The 15,276-nt window shown below is 39.7% G+C and overlaps 1 protein-coding gene across 1 annotated transcript in view; it reads right to left on the bottom strand.

Annotated features, from left to right (window-relative positions):
• The window catches only part of itga1 (integrin, alpha 1), a 66,657-nt gene that overhangs the window by 7,721 nt on the left and 43,660 nt on the right, over nt 1-15,276 (bottom strand). Inside the window, exons 8-19 of the mRNA XM_023264690.3 lie at nt 14,815-14,965; nt 14,412-14,586; nt 14,163-14,236; nt 12,420-12,567; nt 10,896-11,041; nt 9,272-9,415; nt 8,901-9,152; nt 8,513-8,643; nt 7,428-7,603; nt 7,168-7,319; nt 2,555-2,665; nt 108-184 (exon numbers count right to left, since the gene is read on the bottom strand). Coding sequence (XP_023120458.2) covers nt 108-184; nt 2,555-2,665; nt 7,168-7,319; nt 7,428-7,603; nt 8,513-8,643; nt 8,901-9,152; nt 9,272-9,415; nt 10,896-11,041; nt 12,420-12,567; nt 14,163-14,236; nt 14,412-14,586; nt 14,815-14,965 — 1,737 coding nt within the window. The remainder of the gene's footprint in view (nt 1-107; nt 185-2,554; nt 2,666-7,167; nt 7,320-7,427; nt 7,604-8,512; nt 8,644-8,900; nt 9,153-9,271; nt 9,416-10,895; nt 11,042-12,419; nt 12,568-14,162; nt 14,237-14,411; nt 14,587-14,814; nt 14,966-15,276) is intronic.

The following is a 15,276-nucleotide window of genomic DNA, read 5'->3' as shown; positions in this document are numbered from 1 at the left end:
GCTACCAGTGCTGCTCTCACTGCACATACTGACAGTACTTTTTAGACATTTTTAATGATAGACATTGTCAAAAGGTGACTATATCCTTTAATGCCAATTCCACTCACCTTTTCACATTAGGCTCTGCTTTGAGGGAGAGATCCGCAATGCATTTTTCATCACCTCCACAGTCCACTAAAGGAATCTACAGGGCACAAAAAAGAGAAAATAAATAAAACCTTAAAGCTTTCCTCCACTCCAAACTGTATTTTGCTTATTGTTGTTTCATTAATGTTTGACACCAACTGAGGTTAACACTAGAAGACAGCTTCAAACACATATAGGCTATTTTGCATGCTCTCATCCCATCATGTCAGGATTACAACGGCAGCTTTTTTACCTGCCTGAACCAAAAATCTATTGATCAAGTACAGACTGTACACAACTCAGCTGCCAGGCTTTTATCCAGAAACAGGGGACATTAACACATCATTTCTGTTTAAACCTCTTTAAGGCTGGCTCCCAACCCATTTTGGGTAGATTTTAAGAGTTTATTGATTACTTCTAGGCCATTCATGGCTTCTCTCCTAAGATTATTGTTGGCTTCTTAATACTATAGATGCCAGAACAAATATGTGCAAATGTGACCCTAAAGATAATAGAAAAGGTAAGAAACTACCGTTTTGATGTGCACAAGAAAGTAAGGGGCTGCTGCTGCTGCTGCTATTATACATTGCTGTGGTATTGATGTCTTTGGGGTTAATTCCATTAAAAACACAGCAGTGCAATTTTCACTTGGTCTGTATTTGGGCTGGTGTTTTCAGTGAACATCCAGTCAGATGTAACCACAGTTCAGTAAGTGTATATGCATGTTCATACATGAGCATATATTCTCTACTGACAGTTTATTCGGCACACCAAGCTAAAACTAATGTAGTGTTAAGCAGCAGTCTAGCAAATATTCAAACCTTCATAAACCATATAATCAGTTTATGTAGCAATTGTTTCAGAGGGGTGATGATTAAACTGTAGGATCATTTTGGAGGATGTAGTTTGTGAGGTTTTTCACTTTTTTCAGTGAGGGTCAGTAAATTTATAGTTCACTGTTTTATTTAAGGCTTATGAAGTTGTATGTATTCCCATAAATATAAATTACTTTCAGATAAAGCATGCAGAAATGAGTGAGATCTACTGATAGAAATATGACAATACTCAGAATTACACATTCATTATTGTATAATTACAAATAACTATAATTGTGGTGTTTTTAGGAGCTTAGAATGTGTTACTTTTCCACATTTCTTTTCTTTACTTAGGAGAAACAAACCAAATTCTGGTTCTACACAGGCATTTTGCATTGAAGTATGACACTGTAGATTCTCCAACATCCTTGGAGGAGGAGGGTGGGATGCTGGGTACCCACTAGAGGTCACTAAATCCTGCATATTGTCTCTTTAATAGGAAATAATGATAAAAATACTGAAAGATTAAAAAAACAACAACCAATATTTGTGTATTGATAGATTGTAGTTTTTCAGTTAAATGTTAAATGTTGTTTAATGGAAATCTAAGGGAAAGTCAGTCATATGAGACACACATAGTTTTCAAAGCTCAGTATTTGTTTTAGTCCTAAAACAAGTCCCGGACCAATATTTCAAATGAAATTGTGATATTTGGCTGCAAACATGAGCAGAGAAATGAGAATGAAAATGAGCTGCTGCTGCTTCTGTGTATTTGTTTAATACTGCTGACTGAAAAGGGTTCATTCAAATGACCTTAATTTCCTTTGCCTTTTCCCTCTGAGTATTTGAGGGTCACAGTTGCATTTGTTCCCATTCTCAAAAGTCTCCCACTGGACTGTCAGGATCAACAGCGTCTACTCTCCCAAGAAAGGACGAGAGACTAGAATATCATGTGCAGCACAATGTCAGAAGAAAAACGGCAGCTTCCGTTTGATGACTTCCTCTTTCTGTGTGTGTGTCCCTTCTCTTCCTCTGAATAACAATAACAGGAGAGGTCCTAATAATGCTTCCTCGCCTGTGGAAGTGCAGCCTGCGTTGCTGGTACGACAGTATCTGACACCGAGCGGAGTCAGGATGCTTTTAAACACAGCTATGATCCTGTGTTTACAAGTGAGTCAAAGGCGGAGCTGCTACTCATGTTTATTTCACACACTCCCAGGCTTTAATCGCAGCCTTTGTGATGCGTAAAAGCGGACTTTGGAAACATCACTCATTGCAACAATTATCTAGAAAACCCTCTTGTTAGAACAAATATGCATGTGGGAGTGTGGGAAGAACGTCCTGGCTGTTGGTGTTGAAACACTGATGCAGACTGGAGGAAGCCCTGAAGAATGGCAGTCAGCTGTTGCAGATGCTAATGTTCTGTAACAGCAGCATGCTTGGAGCCAGAGGAGAAAAGCCCATTTCTCTTGGATTATAAAGACAGACAGATGGAGGATGTTTGAGACAAGGTTCAAATCCTTCCTGTCTGTGCCTTTAAATCTTCTGCTTACTGTTGTCTGGCAGTTCATTTACTGAAAGCGACTCTTGTAAGTGATATAAAGTGGTCTTACTGTCTTGTTGATGGATTTGGGAAGGTTTTCATCCAGGACGGGGCCTTGGTCCTCATCAGCTAGTCCAAACTCCAACGACACCAAGAGAGGGTCTCGGAAGTCCAGGCGGGCCTGAGGGGGAGGAGGATGAGGAGTAGGGAGGAAATAGAAGACGAAGGAAGAAAAAGAGGATGAGAATATGAGCAAGACAGACTTAAAGGTCCTGCAGTTCATTTCTTCGGGTGATCAGACCTCTATTTAAAACTGTGTTGGTGTGTGCAGAGGACTGATGCCATGAAGTTTTGCTGTATCTTATTTTGTTTATATGACATGGTTCAAACTGTAATTAGGAGCAACTGATACTTCAGAAATGTTCACACCAATCTCTGAGTCATTGCAAGTGAGAGATATCAGGGGTTTCTGACAGTGATGAAGTCTCCCACTACCACAGTGAAAAGAAAACTGTACAGTTGAGGATTAGAAAAACATAGATTAGACTGATGGATCTCCATGTGTGCTGAGGCGGCAGATGGTTGGGTCAGAATTTGGCATTAACTGTGTGAATATATGAACCATATGAGCAAGTGTTAAACAGTCCAGGCTGCTGGCGGGTGTTGGGAATGTTTTTTCGCTGCACTATGTACCTCGTAAAATCAATCAATCAAAGTCTGAATGCCAGAACTAACAATGTCCATCCATCACAACATCCACCACAATTTACCATTTTCTAAGGCTTCCAACATGCCAAAAGCAAAGCCAAAGTCATCTCAAACTGGTTTCATGTACATGACAAAGAGCCCAGTGGATTTTGGTGACCTACTAAGTCACCAGATCTCAATACAACTGAACACCTTGGGGATATGGCAGAGGCTTGCTGAAAAACCTTAAGAAATGATATGACCATGTCAATGTTGGCTACAGAGCTGAAGATTTTGTGGAAAATACCTCATTACAATGTTTTTGAAAGATATTGTGATTTGATATGTGATAGAATTTCTTAAACTTGTGCTTCACTTAAATTTTCACCGTGTGACAGATTTAAGATATGATGGAGCACTACGCCATCAAAAAGATGGCATGAGTATGTAAAACCATTGACAAGACAGTTCCAACATTTCATGGCATCCATGCAACCAAGAACTGATGTTGTTTCAGGAGCAAATGGAAGCCCTGCCCGGTATTAATATGATGCACTCAATAAATGGCTTACTGAGACCAAATACACTGACAAACCATCCAACATTTCACTCTAAACCAGAAATGCCAAACTGATGGTTTGAGCGCAAAAGTCAGAGAATCATCAGCCACTGGAAACCATGAACATCTGTATAGTTTTGTGCTGGTTTATTTAGCAGATGCTGGGATGATTCATTCAGTCATCCACTGATTTAATGAAAACTTAATCATCAGTTTGTGGAACTGTGGTACCACAGGAAAAGCCACAGAGTCACCAATGTCATAAAAGTCATATATCAAAGGTATCTGATTAAAAACCAAAAAGATCGAGCATTTACTGGTGCTAGAGGAAAGGACACAGTCACTGGGAAACACAAAATACTATTATTACCATCCTTAGAGCTGCACCATGTGTATAAAAAGAAGCTTAATCCACCAGAGTAAATGAAAAAGCATGTGTGAGTGCGCAGGGCTTTAAGTGATTGAAACATGACGATATCATTTTAAAAGAGCTGCTTCACATTGAGGCTTGGCATGTATTGGAAAGTCACAGTGAGGCGGAAATATAGGACTATGTTGGGTTTGTTCCAAATGGTGATTAAACTGAAAACGACCCTGACAAAGAGCAGAACAGGAGAGCGCTGCATCTTTAGTCGGGCACATGATCAACCAGAGCGCAACGTCATCAGTCCAGATTTCCAAATATAACAAAGACTGGTCATATTGACACCCTTGTGAAATAATGACGTCAGTCATTTTATCAGGTTTTTCAGAAAACACAAAAAACTGAACCACACCACACTGAACCTTGATCTAGGCCATTATACAGGGTTATTCAAAAAGCATGAACCGATTTCATTATGTAATATTTTAATAAGGAAAAGCAATAGAAAACTCCAGCCAAGTCACAAGTATTCTACTCACAATCAACTTTTATTTGATGTTTAAGGTCATCAAATGTCATTGAATAACAACAGCGATCAACTCAGTGGATCGTGATATGCTGATACGTGTCTTGGAGGAATTCTCTTACTGCATTAATGTTGACCGTGCTGCAGGTGGTGGCCACATTAAACACTTGTAAGACAGGAAATAAACATTGATTGTAAGCAGAATACCTGTAACTTGGCTGCAGTTTTCTATTGCTTTTCCTTATTAAAATACTGCGTAATGAAATAGGTTCATTCTTCTTGAATAACCCTGTACTAAAGGGTTAGCATCGCATGACCTCTTCAACTGAGGATGTAGGTGATTTTATAAGAGGTGGCCAGTGTTACGAGGAGATGATTTAGGCAAAAAAATTATATTTTTTGTCCAAAAATGACTCAGGCCATTATTTTAGGAAGGTAATGATATTATATGTAACATGCCACCATGTTAGCAACTGAATCCTTTTCACCATTTAACCAGCTCCAGTGAATTTCATTAAAGTTCTTTTTTACATGTTAGGCTGTAGTGTCCAGATTAACTGGACAACTGGTTGGTAGATATGCTCTCTGGAAAATCTCTGGTATTGCTTTAATAAGGAGAAAAGCGCCAGATAAACAGCCTTCCAGGATCAGTCTGGTATTTTTGGCAACTGGAGGAACAGACTGCTTGAGAACACCTCTGCGTTTTCTCAAATTTAAACTTTCCCTAATCTAATGGAGACAATGACGTCTAACTCATTAAACATTTATTTTCTGTGTACTTGACTGCAAATGAATTGACACTATGTAAGCCAAGAAGTCGTCGGTGTGGCTACATTTTGATTAAATAAATAGTCAAAAAGTTGTGTAAGTTTTGCAACCAGTAGTTTGCATATTGCAGCTCTACAACCAATATGGCAGATCATCTAAAGACACTAAGCTGAGGCTTGACTCCACTACAGGAGTTTTAAATCCAAGCAGATTTTGAAATCAGGTTGTTTCAGAAACATAAGGACAAACTTACCAGATATTTTTACTCCCTAATCTGAGACATGCAAACTTGTCTGTGCGATGGAATTATATTCATAACCTTCTTGATTTTGCCTTGTAAATATCAAACATGGTTGATGTTAATCAGGGTGGCCTTAATAAGTCTGTGAGAAGCTTTCGGTGACTTCAGAGTGAATCTGTAAACCTGTCGCATTACCAAATAATCTTGACTGAACATCAGTTTAGACCAAGATCCCAAACTGGATTTCTCCTCTGATTGTTGGGAGATGAGAAAAAGGGATAAATCAGAACCAAAACTCCTGTGGCTGTGCTAAATTTCAAAAATATTTCTTGTGCTGTGATCACCAGTTAGATATAGTTTTATTATCAGAAATCATAAGGATATGTGCAGGTTCACACTGGTCAATTCATTTCTGCCAATAAGACTAGCATTTTGAGTTCACTTAGTCCAGTCTACTACACCCAGAGATAACATGCAGATTTTTTGGCTCTGTAACTAACTGATTGGTTAAAGGCTGGGCGCGATTTCTGCCTACAAAGATGTTCTTCAGTTGACTACAGACCTACTGTCTATGTGCAGTAAACACAGTAATAAATACTAGTGCTCTGACACAGAATAGGAGACCCTTTAATACTGATGTGGACGAGGCAATGTGGAAGATTTGAATCCAGCATTCTGAGGTTTTCCTAACAGGTTTGGAGACACTGCATCAGCACAGATTAGGCATGTATATATTCCCAGTGCGTCTTCTTTTAGTTCGCACAGCTGTTGTCAGATCTGGGTTTGGTCCATGTTGGTCTGAGAGGAGATAGATGTAACGCTTTTTGCAATTGGGACAAATTTTCTGACCTCCGAAGACCTCTGCCCTGAAATATGTGGGAAGCTTCTGCACAAACTGGCACACAAGAACAGAGCAGGTATTCATGCTCAGCACACACAGCAACAACAGCTGTTTCCACTGATTAGTTCCTCTTTGTCTCGCCTAGGGGCAGCTAATCAGAGAAATCCATGGCTGCAGTGAAAGTCTGGCTAAGAGAAAACTGCTGGACACTGGCCTGGTTTTCAGTAGGTGGTGCAGTGGTAACGTTCAAAGGTTTTGGTTGTGATGAACAGTGTGTGATGACCTTGTTAGATCAGATGATCTTGTTGGGTCACATGGAGAAATCTTGATGTGAAATGTCACATATATTCACCCACTTATTTATCTTCGCTCACTCTTGTTCTCTCCCCATCTCTCCATCTGTCTACACACAATTTATCATCCAGAGCAGCACGGGGCTGAACTGAGCCGGCTTTGATCAGGATGGGTCTGGTTCATGTTAGAATCAAGGTCTTGCTGCTCTGCATCGGCCTTCTCACAGCTTTTTCCTGTCTCCTCTCTGGACAACAGCCCTCTAACCTCATTTACATCTCCAACAACGCTACAATACAACTTTTATGAATGAACACCACAGAGATTTAAGGCATCGGGCTGATCTGAATACTGCGTTTACTGGATAGAGGGCTAAAAAAATAATCATAAGGATCAAAGTACTTGCCGACATCATGAAGGTTTGATTCACGCATCTTCTCTCTCTGTCTCTGATGAGGAATGCCTTGGTAATCCGACGATCGCTTTTATCGTCCATGGCAATAAATGAAGCTCTGGCTTTTGCACGCAGAGCATCCAGAGTCAGACTATAGCTGATTTCTGCAGGACAAAACACAGAAAAAATATGCAATGAGGAAAAGTGAGACAAAAATGAATTATGAAAGGGTTAGGATCATTAACAACATTGTGTTGTGCTGTGTAGTTCACCTGCAAAAGAGTCTAAGTCCTGCTGGTCAGATTTGATGCTGTAGAAGAAACACACTTCGGTCGTCACGCACACAGATTTGCGTCCACCGTGTTCACACTGGTGCTGAGATTGCTGCAGGTTGATTTTAGCCGGGTTGAAAGTCATGTTGGCATGCAGTTCTGCAACATCTCTGGACCTGGAAATATGAAAGAAATTTTTAAATTTTTAAAGAAAGCAGCACTTAAAAGTGGACATGTAAGATGATGTCTCTGGGATACAGCACCTAAACACAGTGTATTTATCAAAAAAAAAGCACAAATTTACAGTTGATGTGCTTATTTCCATTTTCTGATACTTCATATTATCGCTACATCATGACCATTTAGATTTGTCTTGTGACCCTTTGGAGGGGGCCTAAACCTTATGTTGGGAACCCTAACTGCTACATTGTACATAAGGTAGTAAAACTAAGTCTGCCTCAACCAGCTACAACAGTGACATGCTAAGTACACACTAGAGAATTATGTAACATGCTTGTGTCACTCAAAGCCCATTTTTCTGCATGATAAGTACCTTTAATGCAGCATGTATGTCTGCATGCACACACATTTTCAAAGGACGAAACAAGGAACGGATGCATCTTGAGCACAAAACTTGGCTCTAACTCTCTCCGTCCAACTGTTAAGCTTCCTAAAATATAGCCAACAGTCCAGGAAGAACCGTCGCTTGCTGCCAAATCCCATTTAAACTCTAAGCCATTTGGGAGATGAAGTTTTCACACAGCTTAGTTGAGCTTCTGCCAGTGGAAGCTGTTGGGAAAAGGTCTGCCTGGGAAGTTAAATCATGGCGTGGCCTGATGTTTCAGAACTTTGTGGGTTGAAGTCTGAAGTATGCAGCCGGGCGTTTAAACAGAGGGATCATTAGGAAGTTGTTGGTCTCCAGCCTACAGGCCCAGTGGGACATGCACAGCTGTCTAAACCCCAGTAAGACAATGCAAAGCGGACATGTAAGATGATGTCTCCAGGACACGAGCGCTGCTGCTGGTAATGATTGAAGTGGAATGTGTAGCTTTTGGAGTGAATGCTGACATCTAAAGATGTCTCACCAGAATAGAGAAGCTCCTCCCAGACCTCCTATGGTAATATCAGTGATTCCATCTCCATTTAGATCCATGACTCCGTGAATGGACTGACCGAAGAACTTCACCTTTTCACCATCACCACCTGCAGGGATACGCTGAGGACAACAGAGTAGAGCACATTTAAGAAGATATTTGGTGTTTTTTAACCTGGCATTTACCATAAATGGGAAATTGTGGCAGTGTGGGATGTGCTGACTTGACAAAATGAAAACATGCGGAGATCATAAATAGGGGAAGATTCTGTTTAAATCTAAATTTGGAAAGCTAATAGGGCACTCCTGCAGCACACAGGTGGAGACAGAAACAGATGTGGATGATAGATTGTTTGGTATTAGCAGTTCAGTGGTCTCACCTGCACATATTTCTCTTTCAGTGTCGTCTTGTCTCCGTGATAGATGTAGACGGCTCCTCTGTGATCATTCTCAAAAGGTGCTCCGATCGCCACATCATTAAACCCATCAAGGTTCATGTCTGACACTGCTGCAATGGCCGTACCAAACCGGGCACCACACGGTTCATTTTTATTAGTGCAGCTGTCTGAGTGAGCAGTACAACATGACTGATGGATTGGCTTCAAAGTAAACTGGTGCTCGAACTTGCCGGCCTGGTAATGAAGCAAAATAAGACCATCAGAGAGGATGATCAGTGGTTCTAGCATCACAGCTTTCTCATTGTGAAATCTGACCAAAGAAATCAGACAATGTCCGTGTCAGTGTTCTGTACCTTGTTGAGCTTGTAGACGTAGACTTGTCCCTGCTCGTTTCTCTCTGAGCCCATGTACATTGGAGCACCGACCAACAGGAGGTCCGTGTAGGAATCCCCATCAACGTCGAGAGTCTGCAGGACGCTGCCGAAGTAAGAACCAATCTGCACACAGGAACCAGAAATCATTTGACAGTGTTTATTCTTTGACCACTGAACTTCTGTGAAAAGTCAATCTAGAGACTCCTTAAGCCTGTATTTTGCAGATGCTTTGATGGTGTGACTCGTGGGAGCTGTAGTTGAATTCCCAGAAAGAGACTGTGCCTTCTTTATTAACCCTCTGTATGACAGAGCAGTTTCTGGGTGTTTTATGCTGATGTGGAATCATTTTTCATTGATTCATATCGAAACAGCACAACCATGGGCAGAAATCGAAAGAGAATTGAAAATAGCCTTTGTGCAATATGACACAGTTACAATGCCACGAATCACAAAAAAAGAAAATATTTATTATTGAATTTCTTTGAATATTAATAATAATAAGAGCGACAATACAAGCACTCTGAGAGCACAGTACTACGCCAAGGCTGCTCAGTCGTTGGATGAAATCTTAAAAAATGACGTGGTGCTGAGCACAGGTGTGTTATTCATGTGTACGTTATGTACGGATACCAAATCGCATGATCTAAATATGTAGCAGGCGGCGGGAATTGATGAGACTCGGAAGCACTCCCACAATTTTTTCAACTGTTCCTTGTATCATTTCTGATGGATAAGTTCCGGTCGATTAGTAGTAGGATCGCAATCATGTGATCGTCAGCAGACAGCTGACGTAGCGTTCACTTGTCGTCATAGTTACAGTGATGCCGTGCCGCTATCTGGCAATACAGAAATCTTTAACAAATCCGTGGATTCAGACTATCACCATCACTGCCAAAATTTAATCTCTTGGTCCTTGTGTCATTTTTGATCTTCCCTGAAAATTTCATCCAAATTCGTGAGTCCGTTTTTGAGTAATGTTGCATACAGACAAACAGAAAGATTCACAGATTAACAGAAGGACAAACGTATGCAGATCATCACATAACTCCGCTGCATTCCTTGGCGGAATAAAAATGAGAAAACATGGAATCAACATTTTTCCAAGTGCCCACAATTATTACGAGCACTGAAAAAAAGGTGGCTCCTCACACTTTGGATATTAAACTAAAGTACTTTTTCATGTGTTTCCATACTTGTATCCTCTAAACTATGTGTAAACACAGCCTGCAGTTCAACCTAAAACTCATAGAATTTTTTTATATGTGATGGTTACTGAGTCACTAATGAGTCAGTTGTGCTGAGGAGCCTTGAATAATTTATTTTTTTAATAGAATCTGGTTAATGCAAATGTTGGAGCTGACTGTGGACTAAACGCAACCATAAAATACAGACAGCACAACAACATAACAAGAAAACATAACGCTATATTTTCCATTGTTTTCTATTAGTTATTGGGTATTGCACCTATTCTTATTTAATCTTGTTTTAGGTTTATTAGCAAGTACAACAGAGGAGACCCAATTAGCTTAGAATATGAACAGAACTTGCAAAAATGCACTGAGAAACAAAGTCTAGCCCAAACGCCAAGCTGACAAAGACTCACCTGATCTCCTTTCAGTATCTGTGACACGACAACGTTGTTGGTTTCACTCAGACGGTAGATAACGACTCGACCTGTGTGGTTGTATCGTGGTGCACCTGTGATGTACAGCACTCCATCTGGGGTGGATGCTGACTGAACATCATAGCCTGCAGAGAACACAAACACAAGCGCATGTTGTGTTAAATCCAGTGTTTACAACAACGACAGGCTTCCTCAGGAATATGTGAAGAATTATCTGCAATTTACAATGCCACCAGGAAAAAAAACACACTCTAGCTCCCTTTGTGAGGTATTTTTAAAGGCTTCTTCAGGCGGCTGTTTACATCTGAGTGCGTGGAGGAAACTATAAAACACGAGTGGAAACTGGCAGGAACACACACCCTCTCAGAAAAGCACACAACGCCTCAGTATGCTGCCGTCTGACCATTAGGTACGAGCATGTGCCAGCGGCTGAGTTTACAGTACGCGAGCCTGGACCTACCAGTGCTCCATCTAATGACATGTTGATTAAATAACTTGATATTAAGATGCTGCGGTTGCTTTACAAGCCATAAAAGGCAGCAGGATGGAGAGAAGTCTGTGTATGTTATTTATGTGACAGAGAGAAGCATCTGCTGTCAAAGATAGACAAATTACATGTCTTTCTCCTTCGCAAGGCAGATACTCTATATTTATTCTGCAGCTGTAAAATTTCACTTAATCTCTTTAAAGATCAAGTTTAACTCTCTCTATCTCTATTTAAGAACTCTTAAAGTCTTGGCTCAAAGCCATGTCTGTGCAAGTGAATAAAGTTGTGTACTATCTGTATTAATAGAAGTAGAGTGGGTTTTTTTTTTACATCTTAAGTATTTCTTTGCAACATTAAATATTGATAACTAAAAGAACAGCAGTCTGAAGAACTGAAGAGAAATGGCAATTTTGCTTTTCAGCTTCAGACTGAAGAGTGTGTGGGAGTAGTTTAATTAAATTTGATCACAGAGAACAAATTACCATCTAATTCTCATTAGTTTCTTGCAAAAATGTTGCTAATTTCTTGCAAACTAAGCATTGCTAACTTTTAAATATTTACAAGGTCACAAAGAAAACCAGTACAATCAAAAATCTCTAGTGCAAAACAACCAAAACCACAATTATCATTTATAAAAGGCAACATTGAAGAGTAAATTTCATAATTTCAAAAACCCTGGCACTATGACCACAATAGATTTGTCACATTCTTGAGGTTTTGTGTCTGAACAAATGTGTTTAAAACATTTTCAGAAGTGTTAATTCCAATCTATAACACTTACCTTCAAAAACAGACCAGGGCCAAAGACAGTGTAGCAAAGTGACATTACATGTAATCAATTAACATCAAAGTTGATTTAGTGTATGCTGACAAAACAAAGCAAACTGAACACAAGGTATTAAGATATTTCATCCATGAAAATGTATGAAATATTTGTAAAACTTTCTGGGAGTAACATGTAAAGATTTAGAAAATGGATGCTTTTCGGGTCTTTTAAATAATTTCAGTCGACTCACCGAGGTACCCGGCCAGCCCTTCGTACCCAGCCTCAATCTCTGGGTCGTAGAACTGCTTTTTCCCTGGAACAATAGTTTCTCCAGCAGCCTGCATGACTACTGTACCGTTCCAGTCATACGCTCCCACTGCTCCCAGTAACACACCGTCCTGTGGGAGACAGACAGAACTGATATCAGGAACAGCAGGATGGGAGATTAGCAGCATCAGGACCATTTTGGTTCATGAGTGATTTTACTGTAGTCAAAAAATCCGGATGGAAGAAGAACTCAGATGCTTTAATTAAGTAAAAGAATTGAAAAAATACTCTCAAATTACAAAGTTACCACCAAGAAAACATAAAGTACTTATGCAGCCTTATAAATCTTTGAGACTCTTATTTAAACTGTATGTATTATTTTAAAGTAAGTGCTGACATGTGAGATACCTACCACTTGAAGCAAAGCCAATTTTAAGATGCGCTAGGCTATTTTAATCTATGAAAACATTATATTCCATTTGTAAAACCTTTGTTTTGTAAACATTAACATATAAAGTTATTAAAGTCAAAGATATCCCTCAGAAATGTAATTGAAGTAAGTAGTACACAAAAATTTAAAAAAAAGTTGGGCATAAGTGCAGTATTTGTACTATATCTACTGCTGATACTTTTAGCTGCATAACTGATCAGGCAAAAGTTAATCAACAACTCAGATAATGAATGTTTTATTTAAGCTATTGAGGACAAACATTCAGTGAATTGAGGCTCTCAAATGTTACTTTTTTTTTTCAGTCTTAGTAACTTGATAAAATTGGGTTTTTCAGCAGTTCTGAAGACACTGATCCTTAAATAATTAAACTATTACCAGATTAATTGAAAAAATGAAGAGTTGATCACAATGTATAAATAAACTACAAATATAGGTACATGTCGGAAAATGAAATAAAACATAGAAGAATAACACAAGTCAGATCATTATCTATCAATCTTTTTCTGTCCAGAGGAAACTGAATTATCTAATAGGAAGGGGATGGGTCACACAGGACACAACATGGATAATTTGACACTGAACTGCATCAAGTGGCTCTTTCCTGCTAATGACCGTCAAAACGTGGCGTCACGTGTTTGGCCTTCAAGTGGCACAACCAAGTTTGTTGGTGTCTGGTTTTGTTAAGTTGAATGAGCCACCTCACGCACAGAGATGGTGTACACAATGACAGAGGAGGTGATAAACATGAGTCAGGAGCAGGAAGAAACAGACGTAGGAAATACCTACTGAATGAACTCAAGAAGCGTGTGAAGGGGCAAAAGCAACAAGCATCTGATTCAACCTTCCTCGCCGCCTGTCGTGTTGTATGTGCCTCGTGTTTGACTTTCTATCTCTGTGTGTCTCTCATGCAATCAGACCAGTCTGCAGCGGTGAGAACTCAGAGGACAGAGAGAATCTGTGTCTGGAAGCTTCTGCTGACCGAGATGAATCACCCGAAGGCCTGAAGATGCTGATAGAGCTGTGGCAAAGTGTCTGGATGAGTTCAGTAGCTGAGCAAACTTCCGTGCCAGTGCATACATTTGCACGCAAGCAGATTAAATAAACGTTTCTTTTTAGACTAAACGCCTGCAGTCATGTAAACTGTGCTGTGATCTAAAGATATGATTCACTCGTTTGTCACCCGGTTCAGTCTGGCTCAGTGACTTTTGCCTTGCAAATATGGTATTTGTGTATTAACATAACATAAACAACATAAACAATTGGATTTGGACTTACTTTCGAAGTGTGTGCACTAAACCCAGTTTGAGACATCTCCATCTCAAAGGAGGAGGTGAAGTTGCCAGTTGTAGCTGAGGAGAGAAAAGGTAAATTTAGGTCCATATAAACAAACTGCACACAATTGAATTTTGTTAGTATGAAACATGGCGTACTAATTGTTTAGTAATAAATATGAAGTAGTTTGACATTTTGGGAATCGTTACAATTTTTGAAATGAAAACATTCTCTGTGTGTTCACGTGTTTACCTTCCAAGGCAAAAATCCTGCTTCCCAAAGCATCTACAATGTTCAACAAAGCAAACTCGTCGGACACGTTGAAGAAGTGATCTCGTAACGGCTGACTGGAGATTGACTCAATCTCTTTGATAAACTTATGCACTTCTTCTGCACTTTTGTTCTGACGATTGTAGTCTCCCAAAACCTGAAAACAACAAGGAACTATTTCAACATCATCAAGTGAGGGACGAAATAGTTTAAAGAATCCAAACTTCTGAGGACAGGTAAATGTTTGTTGACAAAGTTGCTCAGAAGACCGTTACTTGACTTACTTTTACTGATTTGTGCTTCAGATAATTCAGTTATGGCAAACACAAAACTTCCATACATATTTTGCAAAATGCGTGAAAACACAAAGGTAATTGGTACTCACAGCGATGCCAAACCTCTCAATGTCATCTTCCTCACAGTCTCCAATGACCTTGTCTAGATTATGGAAATCATGTGACTCTCCGTCCGTCACAATCACCATGACCTTCTTCACTCCAGGTCGTGCACCGCGTTCTGGCATGAAGGCCTCCTTCCTGATTGGTAGAAAATTTTAGTCAGAAGAACAGAACGTGTGAAGTATCAGCTGATCAGTCACCAGCTGTATGTTATCTTCACTGAGAAGACCAGTGAACATTGTCATACAAGCATCAAATTTGGCATGTGCATCATTTTTAGGCAGCCCACTAAGAAATAAGCCTAAACCAATACAAAAAATCAAAATGGCAGACATTGACATATCAATTTTTGTTTTTTTGAAATATGTTTTAACTTGGCTATCTAATTTTTATGATATTAACATGCTTTCACACATTTTGGCACCTTAGAATTGGATTCAGGCAACAGA

The sequence above is a fragment of the Amphiprion ocellaris genome, chromosome 17 (genome assembly GCF_022539595.1).
Source record: "Amphiprion ocellaris isolate individual 3 ecotype Okinawa chromosome 17, ASM2253959v1, whole genome shotgun sequence".
Classification (NCBI taxonomy): Eukaryota; Metazoa; Chordata; class Actinopteri; family Pomacentridae; genus Amphiprion; species Amphiprion ocellaris.
This window is presented reverse-complemented; position numbering and strand designations above follow the sequence as displayed.